The 14,063-nt window shown below is 38.0% G+C and overlaps 1 protein-coding gene across 1 annotated transcript; it reads right to left on the reverse strand.

Moving 5' to 3' along the window:
* Nucleotides 1–1,022: 1,022 nt before the first annotated feature.
* TASL (TLR adaptor interacting with endolysosomal SLC15A4) lies at nucleotides 1,023–13,228 on the reverse strand. The gene is made up of 2 exons (XM_010970274.3): nucleotides 12,999–13,228; nucleotides 1,023–2,475 (listed from the first exon to the last, which is right to left on the reverse strand). Exon 2 carries the CDS (start codon nucleotides 2,472–2,474, stop codon nucleotides 1,572–1,574), a length of 903 nt encoding a protein of 300 aa, XP_010968576.1. The 5' UTR covers nucleotide 2,475; nucleotides 12,999–13,228; the 3' UTR covers nucleotides 1,023–1,571.
* Nucleotides 13,229–14,063: the final 835 nt, after the last annotated feature.

Below are 14,063 nucleotides of genomic sequence, written 5' to 3' on the forward strand. Positions count from 1 at the left end.
TTAAGTCTTAACAAGACCTGCCCTCAATAGAAACAAACTGGTTAACTAGAGCCTAAGCTGCTGGGGTATTATTAGAGCTTAACTGATGTGGGAAAGTGAAATGCCCAACTCGAGCAGGTTCTAGCCTTCCACATGGGAGAAGGGAAGTACCCACCTCTAGCCCCTAGACAGATATGAATTAGCTGTGCAGTCTGTGTGCCTGGGAAAATGGTGTGGCATTAATACACATTAGAAGCCAAGAAAGTAGAACATGTGAAAAAGGACATAAGAAAAAGTTCAGGTTTAAAATATGTTGAATTTGAGACCCCCAGGGAACAATCATCTAGGTTATACTACTTAAGTGCAGTGGCATGAACTTCAGTAGACCTATTCAGTTTTGTGATTTCTTCTTGTTTGTGAGCAGAAACCCTAGACAGTAGAGTTTATCACAGGCTGGATATCGTCATCCACCATTTGAAAACACTCACCTGGAATGATGTCGAATTTCTTAATTCATGGATGTTCAAAAAGGATATAATTGGATTTATTATGGTGACCGTTTCATAATGTGCAAACAGCAAGTCATGTACACGTGAAACTAACATGTTGTATGTCAATTATATCTCAATAAAAGAAACAGGTGGCAGACTAGATGTGGCCAATGAACCCTAGTTTGCCAATCCCTGAGCTAGAGGAATGGAGTAGAGCAGTAAGGCTTTCGTGAAATTATAGTTCTAGTGCATGAATCTGCAGAATTTGATATCATGGAACCCTAGAGCTTATAAGAGGATACAGAAGACCCCTTCCTGGCTCCACAAGGGTCAAGAGGGCATGTAGAAAAGGAAGAGAAAAAAATGGCAAAAGATTCAAAATTTCTTTTGACAGTTACCACCACCAAGAAAACCAAACACAGCAAAATAAAACAATATTCACTATGTGGCATTTTGCATTTAGAAAACTTCATCTCCCCCAGTAAGCAGAATTAGATCTGAGTGGCTGTTTTGTGGTTGTAGCTAAGCAATCATTAAAAATAAAAACACAACTGCAATTTGCTACCGTTTTAATATTTATAAAGAATATATTTTAAATGATCGGATACAGGATAGAGAAAAGAGAAATAAACATGTTTTGAAAACTGAACCTGTCTTTCTCCCCAAATATAGCAGCCTTCTACAGTACATTTCCCTCAAGAAGAAACAACTTGGAGAAAGTTACTTGGGTGAAAAATCTATTCGAAACTCCATACCCTGAAACCTTTGGCTTTTAGTTTTGCTGTGGTGTGTATTCATACTTGGCTTGTCTTTCTCAATTTCTGTATTCCCTTTAATGAACCATACCTTTTCTCTGATGATTTTTAGTTTTGCTTTGTTGCTATATAGCCCTTGCTTTGAAATCACTGTAGTTCCTCTCACCACATTCCTTCATGTGAAATATTAGTAGATTTCCTCTTATTCCATACCGGATCTCCAGCCAACCTTCATTTCTCGAGCTCCGACTCCCCTTCATAACCCTTTCTGACATATTCTCAGAATAAGTGAATAATTGTTGCTTAGAATTTGAGTAGTTGAGAAAGAGGAATAGAAGCATCCTCTCTATGGATTCACGTTGCTATACTGAGAAATATGGAGACTAGGAGTGCTGATTTCAGTTGACACCAACTGTAAGAGGCGGTTAATGACTATATCCCTGGCTTTGGAGGTCTCCAGGTTCTTCTCTCTAGAGACTTGAATACTAATTTGGTCCACACTTGTCATGATGAGTTCAGATGCCAGAATCTGGGTAGGAGAACTGTCCTGAAACACAGTGTCCATGATGTATTGGTTATATAACTCCACCACCTTCTGCTCCAGGTATTCATTCAGCACTGCATTCGAAATAGGCTTCTGCATTTGCAGACTGCTTTTCTCTTTGATGCTGGTTATTCTCCAGTAGGATGAATACCGCTGGATCGGTTTTGGTGGAAAGTCGCTGGGCTGAGTGGAAATGGAATCCTCCATGGGCAAAGGAATCTCAGACGATTTCAGCAAAGGACCACATTCAAAACTGCTCTCGGAAGGAAAATCTGTTGTCACTGAATTAATGGCCATCACCTGGCCCCCTGCAATATGTAAGTCATTGTAATTCTTGCAAATACTCTTGCAGGAAGGTGGAACCAAATAGGTCTCTCTGCTGGGGTCTCTATATATTTCAACTGCAGCCAAGTTTGGGCTTTCAAAGACAGGGTTAGGGTTTGTCTGCACCACTGTGATTCTCGGATTTCTACTGCGTTGGCTCTCTCTTGAACGCACGGAAGAAATAAACTTGCCAGAGGATTTGCAGCTCACATAGAGACTTTGGACTTGTGTTTCATCCACAGAGGAATAGGAAAGAGCAGATGCAGCTGTGGCTTCGGTCTCCTCTTCCTTTTCCTCAGCCACCTGCTCGTTATAAGATGTACAACTCCAGAGGGTCTCATTCCGGTAGGCAAGTCCACTGAGATACCCTTCTGACAGCATTCTGGAAAGAGAATTTGTGAGTAACCATAGGGAAGAAGGAGATTGGAATTTTATAAATTGGCAGTTGGTGTATCAAAAGTAACGAGCAGTAAGTTCATTTCATTCATTCCCCAAGCCATGCCTCATTCTGTGCCTGCTATATACCAGGACTGTGGCATATACTGGAGGTATGAAGCTGAGTAGGACACAGTTCCCTCCTGCAAGAAGTTTCTGCTATTGGAGAAAAGAAACTGGACACAATTCCAATATTACTGAACATTATAATAGCCGTGGGACAAAGGAAGAGAAGCCCCTAATACAAACTGGGGCAAAGGAGAAGAAGTCACAGGAGGAAAGTCACAGAGATGATACTTGAGTTAAACTGAAGACTAGGGGTTGCATCCCTAGGCCCAGAGTTACAAGAGGATGTGGTGGCATGGCCTGTTCAGCATGTGCAGGACACTGAGCATAAGCAGAAAGGACTGGGGAAATAAGCTGGAATTGGATTCTGAAGGCCCTTGGGAGTTGGGCGAAGGCATTTGTATTCTGCCCCAGAGGAAATGGAGAGTGATGGAGAAGCTGCAATTTGGGGAAGCAGCACAGCTTGTGGGTTATGAAAAAAGGAAATTTGTGGCAGATTCTGCTGAAAATGAGAGCTGTATCTTACTCATCTTTGTAACTTTAACCCTGGGAACTAGCACAGTTGTCTGCACTTAGGAGGCAATCAAAAGACATTTAACTTGAATTAATTTTTGTCATTGCTGTCAATTATTTAACTGACTCTCAACCCATCATGAAGGACCATGAAATCTTCATCTACCTTTGCTGCCCAGGATGGCTTTCTCCTCCCACTTAGAATACGTTCTGGAAATATCTCTGTGCCCGACTGACATGTTTACCTCTACCCCAGTTACCAAGGAGCCTTCCTGACTATGACCTTTTCCTCTAACAGCCCCATCCCCCACCCAACACCACCTTAGCAGTTAGCACCGGATTCTGGAGTGGCTAGAACAGGCTAGAAACCAGCAGCTGCATTTTCTAAAAAAGGAACGCACTGGTGTTCCTGGCAATGGGGCAACAGACAACAGCAAGGAGAACTGGTCCTTTTTGACCTCAAGGGCTGGGCTTCCAAAACAGACCCATCAACTTGAGCCTGAAATTAGCAAATCAAATGGGAAAAAAATTAATCATAAGGGTCCTTTTTTTTTTAATTTTAGCATCTTTTTATGTTCATGTAATTATTTCCCAAGTAAAAATTTTATTGTACAAAGTTAATATAAGTAGCATAATTATTTTAAATATGTAAGGGTAGTATTGTCAATGTTTATTTCCTCTTTTGGAACTATTCCAAGATATGTTCAGCAAATTTGCCAGTTATTTAAATACTAACTATATCCCAGGCAGTCATGCACCATGAAGATACAAAGTTAAAGGTCTTCAACAAATCCATGAAGTAATTCTTGTATGTTGGACAGACAAGGATAGGAAAATGTTCTTCCCTGAAAACACTTCTTAAGTATGTTTCTGCTCTCAACAAAGTGAACATCTAGGTGAAAAGGCAAATCTTACATACATAAGAAGATAATAGAGTGAGAAAACTCATCATAAAGTTGTAATAGTGATGGGGTTACTTCACAACCCTCCCACTCCACCCACCCAGGCTGCAGTGAGGGCCTTCCACCTTCAAGACGTCAGAATATCACTGTGGAAAAACCAGAGTGAAAATGCAACTCTCATCTTTCGAGTTTCTAAATAGGCTTCAGAAACTCTGACAGAAGTCATAGTTTTAGAGAAATGGCTTTTGAGATACCATAACTTGAGCTTTTTAACATCAGAATCCAGAACCCTATGACTTAGGGCGTAATATTTATCAACTGTAGACCCAGTGGATGGAATTCCGTGTGGAGGGAAACAGTATGGCTCCAGATACATTTGGGGAGCCAAGAGTACAAGAGGTCTGTGCCCTGCCTACCAAGTAGGACCTGAAGAAGCAGGAAGTCTCAGTTCTCTCCTGCCCAGCATGGTGTGGGAGCAGGAGGAAAGCCAACAATGTGGAATGCCGGGTTGGACAGGCTGCCCCATGAAGTCTGCTCACAGCATGTTGCTGAGAGCCTGAAAATCTGGAGAACACCTCAATTTGGGATGGGAAGGTTGCAGACATGATGTTTATAGACTATCAACCAGGGGCCAGGTGACTGGGGAGAAGTTACCATCGATGCCAATGTGACTACATGATCACAGCCAAAACTTCTCCTCTCCCATCCCCAGCTGACTGTATGGCTTGATGGAAGTGAGCTGGAACTTAGAGGCAAACTCAAAGAGGAGGAAGCCCTGAAGTGACTGAGGAAAAGCCTTATTGACAGGGATCCCTCAGAACCTGAGCTCAAAAGCCAGATCACACCGAGGTAGAGAAAAGCAAAGATTTTCAGGGCAAGTAACAGATTAGGTATATACATGTATTTTTTCTCCCTCCAACTAATACAACAGTAAATGATTTTTTTAAAAAAAAAATATGTAGTACACAAGAAAAGAGAGAACAGGAGCAGAGACTAGAGCATTTAGGTTTTAGAAGCTGGAAAGCAGCAGGCCAGGGGTTAATAACTTAGAGAAGCTAATGAAAAGTCTAGACCAGTGTGATCCAGCAGAACTTTCTGGGATGATAGAATGATCTGGATATGTGCTGTCCAAAATATTAACAAATAGCCATATGTGGCTTTTAAGCATTTGGAATGTGGCTAATGAATTTCATTAATTCATGAATTAACTTTTTAAATTTAAATTATTTAAAAATACCTCATGGCTATAATATTGGGCAGCACAGACTTAGAAGATAGTGAAGGTGATAATGCAAAGTCACACGTGAGTACCCCTTGTTCCCATTCAGTCATATCGCAGATCTCCTATTTATCATAGTCCTTTTCATATTAAACTATCAGTCCTAATGGATTCTTTTTTTTAAATTGAAGTATAGTTGATTTACAATGTTGTGTTAGTCTCTGGTATACAGCAAGATAACTTAGTTATACACACACATATATGTATATTCTTTTTCATTATAGTTTACTACAAGATACAATAGAACCTTGTTGTTTATCTATTTTATATATAGTAGTCTGTATCTGCAAATCCTAAACTCCTAATTTATCTCTCCCTAACCCCATTCCCTACATCCCCCACACCCCGGTAACCATTAGTTTATTTTCTATGTTCTGTGAATCTGTTTCTGTTGTGTAAATAAGTTCATTTGTGCCATTTTTTTAGATTCCACATGTAAGTGACATCACATGATATTTGTCTTTCTCTTTCTTAACTTAGTGTGATAACCTGTAGGTCCACCCCAGAGGATTCTTTATGCATCGTTTATGGTTTTTTTCCTAAATGTATATTTGCAGCTTATATGTTGCCTGTTTTCTCATTGAATTTCAGAATATTTTTTCTTTTTTTTAATACCAATATTTCTCTATTGAGTAGAGCCCACTATTTACTGAAGCTCTAAAGTAGCCCTCTGATCCACCTTCCAAATAATTTATTAAAATGTTCTAGAAGTAGTTCCCATTACCAATCACTAAGACATCACACTAGTTTTTCCCCCCCATTGGATAAATTTTCATTGATCCTTTTAGTTTACAACATGAGGTAAGGGGAAAATCAGTTCTTTTTAGCCAATATTTTACACAGCTGTAGTAAAATATTTTAAACTTCAAGGATTTATAACATAACATTTCTTAAAAGTTGGGGATCAAGTAAACAAGTTCTAACTTCTTGTGGAGTCTTTAACTTTATGTGGATGATATTTACGGGTCCTCCAAGTAATCTCTGCTCTTTCACAACGGTGAAGGAAGCGGGTCCGGGATTTTGTCTTGAGTAATGGGCCCTTTGCCCGATTTATCATGGTCTGAGAGTTTTGTTGATACTTTCATTCTGGTAGTGTAAGAGCCCTCCCTTTCTGATGTGTGGGGCCTAAGGTAGACCACTACGATGGTAGGTCCAATGATGGGAAAGCAGAAAATGTGTCCTGATGTCTAGGGATAGTTACACCCGTGCCTAAAGGAAAAGATTTCGATCAGAGAGGTAAATTGGGACATGCAAGGCTGAAGATGTTCAGTTTATCCCAAAGGCAATACAGAGCTCTGGAAGGCAGCCAATGTCATTTAAGGCATGATGCGGTCTACCAGTAAAGGACAAGATGAATTTCAGCAGGCTGAGACTGGAGTTAGGGACCCAGGTTAGGAGGCTGCTGGATTCATCATCCTGAGATGATTGGGACAGGAACCAGGAGGGAGGTAGAAAAGAAGGAATGAACTGGAGAGACCAAGGCTGCTGGACTTAGAAGTGAAGGAGAGAGAAGTCAGAAGTAACCGAGTCTGGGCACACTGGCATATGGCACCAGCATTGCCCAAAATGGAGAGATCAGAAGAAGGAGCCAGGAAAAGAGCTGATAGGTTTAGTTTGGTTCCTCTTGAGTCTGATAGGAGGTAAACTGAGTGGAAGTGTCTAATTGTACATGGAAATTCAAGCAGGGCACCCATTTGAGGGGTTACTTACGGTCAACAGTGAAATCATATCCCAAGTGTGGGCTGTAGGATTTTGTATCTGGGGGCTTGAGCTCATGAGTGTTAATTATCATTTCTGTGGGGAACCTGCCTTGAACAGTATAAGGAGGAATGAGCTATTGCAAGAGCTATAGTGTCAGTAGCTTTGTCAAGACAGTGAGAGCTTCACATGTGAACAGGTCATGTTATAAAAATCTACATTTGAAGTTAAATTTGTTATTCAGACTCACTAAGGCAAAAAAAAAAAATTCTTGAACTGGTAGTCAAGAGACCAGAATTCTAGTTCTGACCTTGTCACTAACTGTGGTTTTAGCCTAGTTAATGGCAAGTTTATAAATAGCCAACATTGGTACTAGCTACAACCCAGACACGATTCTTCATGCTTTTAATGTACTAAATCATTGGCTCCCCAAAAAGACTTGAAGGTGTGGGCACTGTCGTTGTGCTTGTTTTATAGATGTCAAAATTAGTGTGTCCGAAGCCAGCAGGCATTGAAAAGCTGGCAGTCAGGAAACAGCCCACGCTCACATGTCACTTAACTTCTCAGAGACTCAAATTCTTACCTGTACGTTGGGAATGTGGGATTAAATTATTTTTAGAGTCTCCTCAAACTTTAATATTGCATGGATTTTTGAGTATATTAAGAGGAGAGAAATTGAGGTGAGCATCGCTTAGAGTCAAAATCAGTTTCTGGGAATTAGCAGCAGAGGGCAGCAGAGAGCATGCTAAGGCAGCTTTTGAAAGCTTGTTCTCAAGCTATGCAGAGGAATATTGTGTGAGAAATAAAAATTATACATACATTAACTCATTTGATCTTTATAAAAACCCTTTAATGTACAATTAGAATAAAAATAGTAATATATATCATTATGTCGTAAAATTTAAGGTAGAGAAAGTTATTTGGGTTTATTTTGATTAATTATTGGCATTTTTTCTTAGTAAATTTGTGATTATCTGTAAAATTCTTACAAGACATTACTCAATGTTGTGAAAAGTATTATAAAAGATGTACTTCAAACAAATGTTAACATATTTGGCTGAATTTCATCTGAGACAATAAAACTTAAGCCAGTGGATTACTTCAATTGTTCAAAGATATGTTATCACTTGAATTTTTGTTTCTCATTATAGAGAAGATAGAGATATAGACAGAGATATATCTGAAATTCTCCATGACTGATTAAGTGTGCAGGGAAAGACTCTCAAGGACATTTGCAGATGAGATGTTCTAGGCAAATATAGCCTACATTAATCATTACCAGACAGGGGAATACCAAAATTAACCTTATGTGCAAATTCACAACTTAGAAATATGTGCTAAAGTGCAGCACCTTGTTAAATCATTTACTTGGATTTCCGAAGAAATTGTAATATAAATTCTTCCTTCTACACTAACATTGGCATAGTTTTTCAGAAAATTTATTATAACTCTGTACATAGACAGACTTTTAATTTACAAACAACACAAGCATGGATTCAAAGAGAAAAACTAAAGGGGGAAGAACTTTTTAAGAGGGAATGTTTGGAAAAATCTAAGTTAGAGATCTGCAGGCTTTTTCTATAAATGACCAAATACTTAATATTTTAGGTTTCTGTCACAACTACTCAACTCTGCCATCATAGTAGACGATATGTGAACAAATGGGTATGTCTGTGTTCCAGTAAAACTTTATTTACAGAAACAGGCAGAGGGCCAATTTGACCCATAGGCTATGACTTGCCTATCCTTGACCTAAGTCAAAAAGCAGAGGCAGTAAGTTGGATAGGGCATAGTAATAATAAAGGCAATTGTGTCAGGTGCTTTCCAGACATTACCCCTAATCTTCTGACAACACTGCACTGTTCATTGTTGTCATAATCTGGGTGATCCAAATGAGAAAGCTAAGATTGATAGGACAAGTGACCTTCCCTAGGTCACAAAGCAAATAAGCAGTAGAAGCAAGATTCAAGTCCAAATTTCCTAACCCCAAAGTGTATGGTCTGTTCTTAAAACATATCACACTACTGCATAGTTGAGAGCAGTTAATATCACAGTCATGACAAGCAATTAGTCCTTCCAGGAAACGGGTACCAGCCCTGACTCCATTTAATAAACAACACTTGCTGAACAAAGCAAGGAAGTGAAGTACAGAAAGAAAAGCTCCAAGAAGACAGCCAGTGCCCATCCTACAGGGCTACACACGAGTCCCAATTGTGCATCAGTGCTCATATGTGTTAGAGATATACAAATAATTTATCCTCTGCTCTTTTAATCTAACCATATGAACATTTTCCATAACCATTTCTAGTACTATAGCCTAGTATCATCTCACCCTTTATCTTACAACTACAGAGGTATATTACAGATGCCCTGTTTAAATATCAGTAGCTCCCCATTACCTCCAGGATAACGTTAGGCTCTCATGATACGTGGTCCTTATCTGCGTTCTCCATCTCATCTCTGCCTCTCCCTACAGAACCCAGGACTCCAGCCATACTGAATTCCTCCCAGTTTTCCCAAACCCCACGCCCATCCAGGCGTTTCTGCTTTTTTCTTCTGTTCTGAGCTTCCTGTTTCCCTACCCATCCCCCGTGCCACCACCCCTACCCTTCAAGTCTCATATCTCAACATTTCAGAGCCCCCAGCCATCCGTTCAGAATCTTTGCCCCTAAATTAGAAAGAAATTCTAAGTTCTTCTCTCCCCTACACCAGTATATGTATCAGGATTGCATGGAACATGAGCAAAATCCAGCTGCTACCTCAAACAGTGAAATAAATCATTGGGAAGATCCTTTAAATGAAGGAGTAACTGGCAATTGCAAAAGAAAAGCAAGAAGATTGAGCATTGGTAGGAAGTGGGGAACTGGGGGGGGGGGTGATAAGTAGCAAAACAGATCCCGTCTCTGGAAGGACAATTTGTGCACATGAAACCAAGAGTTCTGAGAAGCTGTGTTGAGACAGTGCAAACAAGACGTCCACGGCCGCACCGAAATGGAGGTGGTGGGATGGGGTTGGCTCTTGGCATCACAGATGTAACCCACAGAAATAATAACAGGAAAATGTGATCTGCTGTTGGTAGAAGATCTTAAGCCTAGCTAGTTGGGGTACAGTTTGGTTCCCACTTGTCAGCATGTCTGCTTATATAGATCTGCCTTCTAGCAGTTAGAAAATAGGACATCTACAGGCACATCTTACATTAGCAAATAATTTCTCATAGTAGACATTGAGGTTTTTCTTGCTGTCTTACTATGTGTAATCACTGCATATGCCTCCATGAATATCTCCTTAGGTCAGATTGGGATAAGCCGAATTACTAGACCACATCTATTGCAAATTGCCTTTCAAGTAGCTTGGGCCAATTTAGTATCTCACCCTCCACGTCTAAGATTAACTGTTTCCACTGAGATTTTCCAACACATTATTATTTTTTGATTTTCCAATCAGATGAGCAAATTTATTTTTGCCTCAAATTTGAGAGTGAAGTAAACTGTCTTGTTAGGATTATGTGTAGGTGATACATCAGAAATGTTCTTTTTAATCCCTCTCAATCTTCAAAATACTCTATTTCTTCTTTTCATCTCTTTTTCCTACAATCTAAATTTTAGATCTCATAATTCCAATCTCTGTTTTTTAAAGATCTTTATTTGGGGACTTGTAAATAAACCACTGAAAGTTTATCATTGAAAACCTTGAATATTATTTTGTTCAGAATCTAGTTATGATAATGATAATGTAACGAAATTTATAGTACATGTTTTAAATTTTTTTCAGTGAATGATACAAGAACTTTACCCAAAACAAGGGGTTTCTTTAGAAAGGATATCCCTGTATAGAAAAAGTCTGCATTTTCCTCACCCTTATCTTTGAAAGTAGGTGTTCCTTAAAGCTGGAAATAACCATTTGCTTAATCATATACCTTGGATTATATCCCTGTTATTTCATATTTTGTGGCATTTGTTGATGGATGCTGTGACATATCACTTAGTTTATATTTCAGTTCTTATTTTAAAAAACACATAATTTGGGATTATCAATTCTACTCTCAAATATAACGTGTTTCTTACTTACCAAGTTAATTTCTCAAAGTCTAATTTGATGGTTCATATAACATAATCATAAGTCAGAAGGCCTCTATTTTCCACATTAACATCAGCAAGAAAATAAATAATTTTCTGTTTAGTTCTACTTAGTTCCTTATGACCAAAGGTAACAGCTACTTCCAAGGACTGTATCTGGATATGAATTTCCTTATTTCAGAAAATGTAAATTTTTGGTGCAGATACCTTATTAAACATGTATTTCTCATATATGGATTTTTCTTCATATTCTGTCTTTATATCAGAAAAATTAAACTTATGATCACTTTTTCAAATTACTTTTAAAGTACTTTGTCCCAAAATGAGAGGACTAAAAATATAAGAAAAGTAATCGTAATAGTATTGACTGATCGTAATTCCTTGGTGTTATAATTGTTAATCATGTTTAATTATATTGTTAATTATGCCTGTTAACATTTACTTAATTGTAGGCATATCAACTAAATGCAATGCAAGATACTTGATTACATCTGAAATTTTAAAAATAAAAACACTCTAAAGGACATGTAGAGAATTGGACAAATTTGAATATGGATTGTATATTAGATAATAGTGATGTAATAATGTTAAATTTCCTTATCATTATAATCATAGAAGACTACCTTTTTTCTTAGGAGAAAGGGGCTCAAGAATTTGAGGTAATGTGCCTTAAAATCAACAATATACTTTCCAACAGTTCAGGAAAAAAACCTGTGTATATGTGTGTTTAGTAATATATATACAGAGAGAGAGAGACATAGCAAGAGAGAAGCTAAATGTGGCAAAATGCTGTAACTGATTCATCTACACGATGGAAATACGTGTGTTCATTGTTCTGTTCTTTCATTTTTATATAGGTTCGAAACTGCAAAACAAAAATTGGGGGGAAAGTAACTATATTTAGTTAATAGAGACAAATTTACCATGTTTATGAAGAACTTAGAGGGACAGGATCCTATATATCTAAGAAAAGCGTTAGGTATGTGTTTGGAAATGTTTCAGTAACTTGAAATAACTTTCAAAAACATCACTTTGCTCTGAGATAATAAAATTAGTGCACTACATTTATATATCCCACAAATTAGTGTTATAATGTGAATGTTTTACACTGATTTCAAATACTCTCCAATTCTCCTAGAAGCTTCTCAAGCTCAGAAACACAATCTTCTTACATTAACCTATGCAAGATATGGTCTAAAAATAACCTTATGAATGTTCTGGCCAAACTAGTCTTACATTTAAGCACACATAGATATGCACAAGAAGAAGAATGTTTGAGCAGGTCTAAAGATAATTCAAACAAAAGCCCACCTGTGCATGTACTGTCTTTAGTACCAACAGGGAGACTTTCCCCAAATCACCCAGATGACAATTTGAAAAGCATCATCACTGTAGATCACATTCACTTTGAGTATGTCCTGCCGCACAGAAACACTCACCACAAGCTCGCCAAATGAATAATTGAAAGTCTAATCCAATTGGAATTTATTATGATTGTATTCATTTCAAAAACTATTTCACTGTAACCGAATTTAAGAGTTGTGCTGTCCCTGCAAAATTCTGCTTAGGTTTTTAGGCCTTCTTTTAAAAATGCAGAAGCTAAACCTGTGTAGCAATTAGTGAACGAGGACTGAATAAATTATGCAACAGATATTTGATCAGACCCACCCCAAATTTTAAGGAAAAAATTAAAAATTGGAAATGTCCAAAATGTGAACATGAGATAAGAAGAGTGTTTGACTTAATTTCTCTTGATTGTCTAAGTCCATTGAATGCTTGCTTACATGCCCACTCACCTCTGATTTGTAAACTAGAGAAGCGTTTTAGATGTCATGAGATCGGATCGAAGCTCTGATGATAAGAGGCTAAGAAGGTGTGAGAAGAGAAATGACAGAAAAAGTTAGCAGTCACAGGGCCTGTTGCCTCCTTTCCTTACCTTCACTAACCAGTCTGCTCTTTTGGTCCTGCAGAAACACGACTGACCATATAGAGATGAACGAGTCAGCCAGTGCTGTTTCCAGAAATGGTTGCACGCCTTTGGTGAGTCTACTTTTCACTGATGAGACCAAGAAAGTAAGCTGCTCATTGCACTGGCCATTCTTTTTATAACTGATCCTATGGAAAAAGAGTTGTTTGTGCTCGAGTCTGATTTGTGCTAAAGAGCAGTGGGAAGTCCCAGGAAGGGGGGAGGCAATAACTGACAAACCCACATCGAGCCACAGAATGCTGTTTCTTCCCCTTTTTCGAAAAATGAAACCTATCTATGAAACTGCCTCTTGTTAAAATAGTTTATTGCTACACATTATGTAAGAAACTTATTAACATACATTTACTCCAATAACAACAAATTCTCTGGGGCCCCTCTCCCAAAAGGGAGCCAAAGTCAGATATGATTTAGCAAATTTCCAGTTGTATCATTAACCTGTCATTTTTAAGAAGTATTATTTCTCCATTGTACTCATAACTTTAAAAAATGCAAATGAAAACAATTTTCTCTCTCAAATTAACCAAGGTAAAAAGTGTGATAATACACTTGAGTGGGTAAGATTGTGAAGAAACAGGCACTCTCATACACTATTGGTGAGATGATAAACATTTTAAAAAGTATGTATCTGTCAAAGTTTTTTCCTCAAAATTTTAAATATTCACATCCTTTGACCCAGTAATTCCATTTCTGAAGTTTATTCATAGAATATATTTGCTCCTGTGTACGAAGATGGGTAAAAAGATAATTTTTCCAGCATTGCTTGAGAAACAACTAGGAAAAAATATTCATAAATAGAATACTGACTAAAAAACTGAGAGTCTGTTTATCCCTACTGTAGAAAACTATGTAGTTGTTAGAGTGAGGTAATTTTATGTCTAATAATAGGAAAGGAGCTCCAGGAAACATTGTTTAGCAAAAACATAAAACATATAGTATGCTCCAATTTGTATTTTTAAAGAAATTTATTTTTTTGCCTATGCGTTGAATATTTCTATAGGGATATGCAAGAAACTA

The sequence above is a fragment of the Camelus bactrianus genome, chromosome X (genome assembly GCF_048773025.1).
Source record: "Camelus bactrianus isolate YW-2024 breed Bactrian camel chromosome X, ASM4877302v1, whole genome shotgun sequence".
In the NCBI taxonomy this organism is placed as follows: domain Eukaryota; kingdom Metazoa; phylum Chordata; class Mammalia; order Artiodactyla; family Camelidae; genus Camelus; species Camelus bactrianus.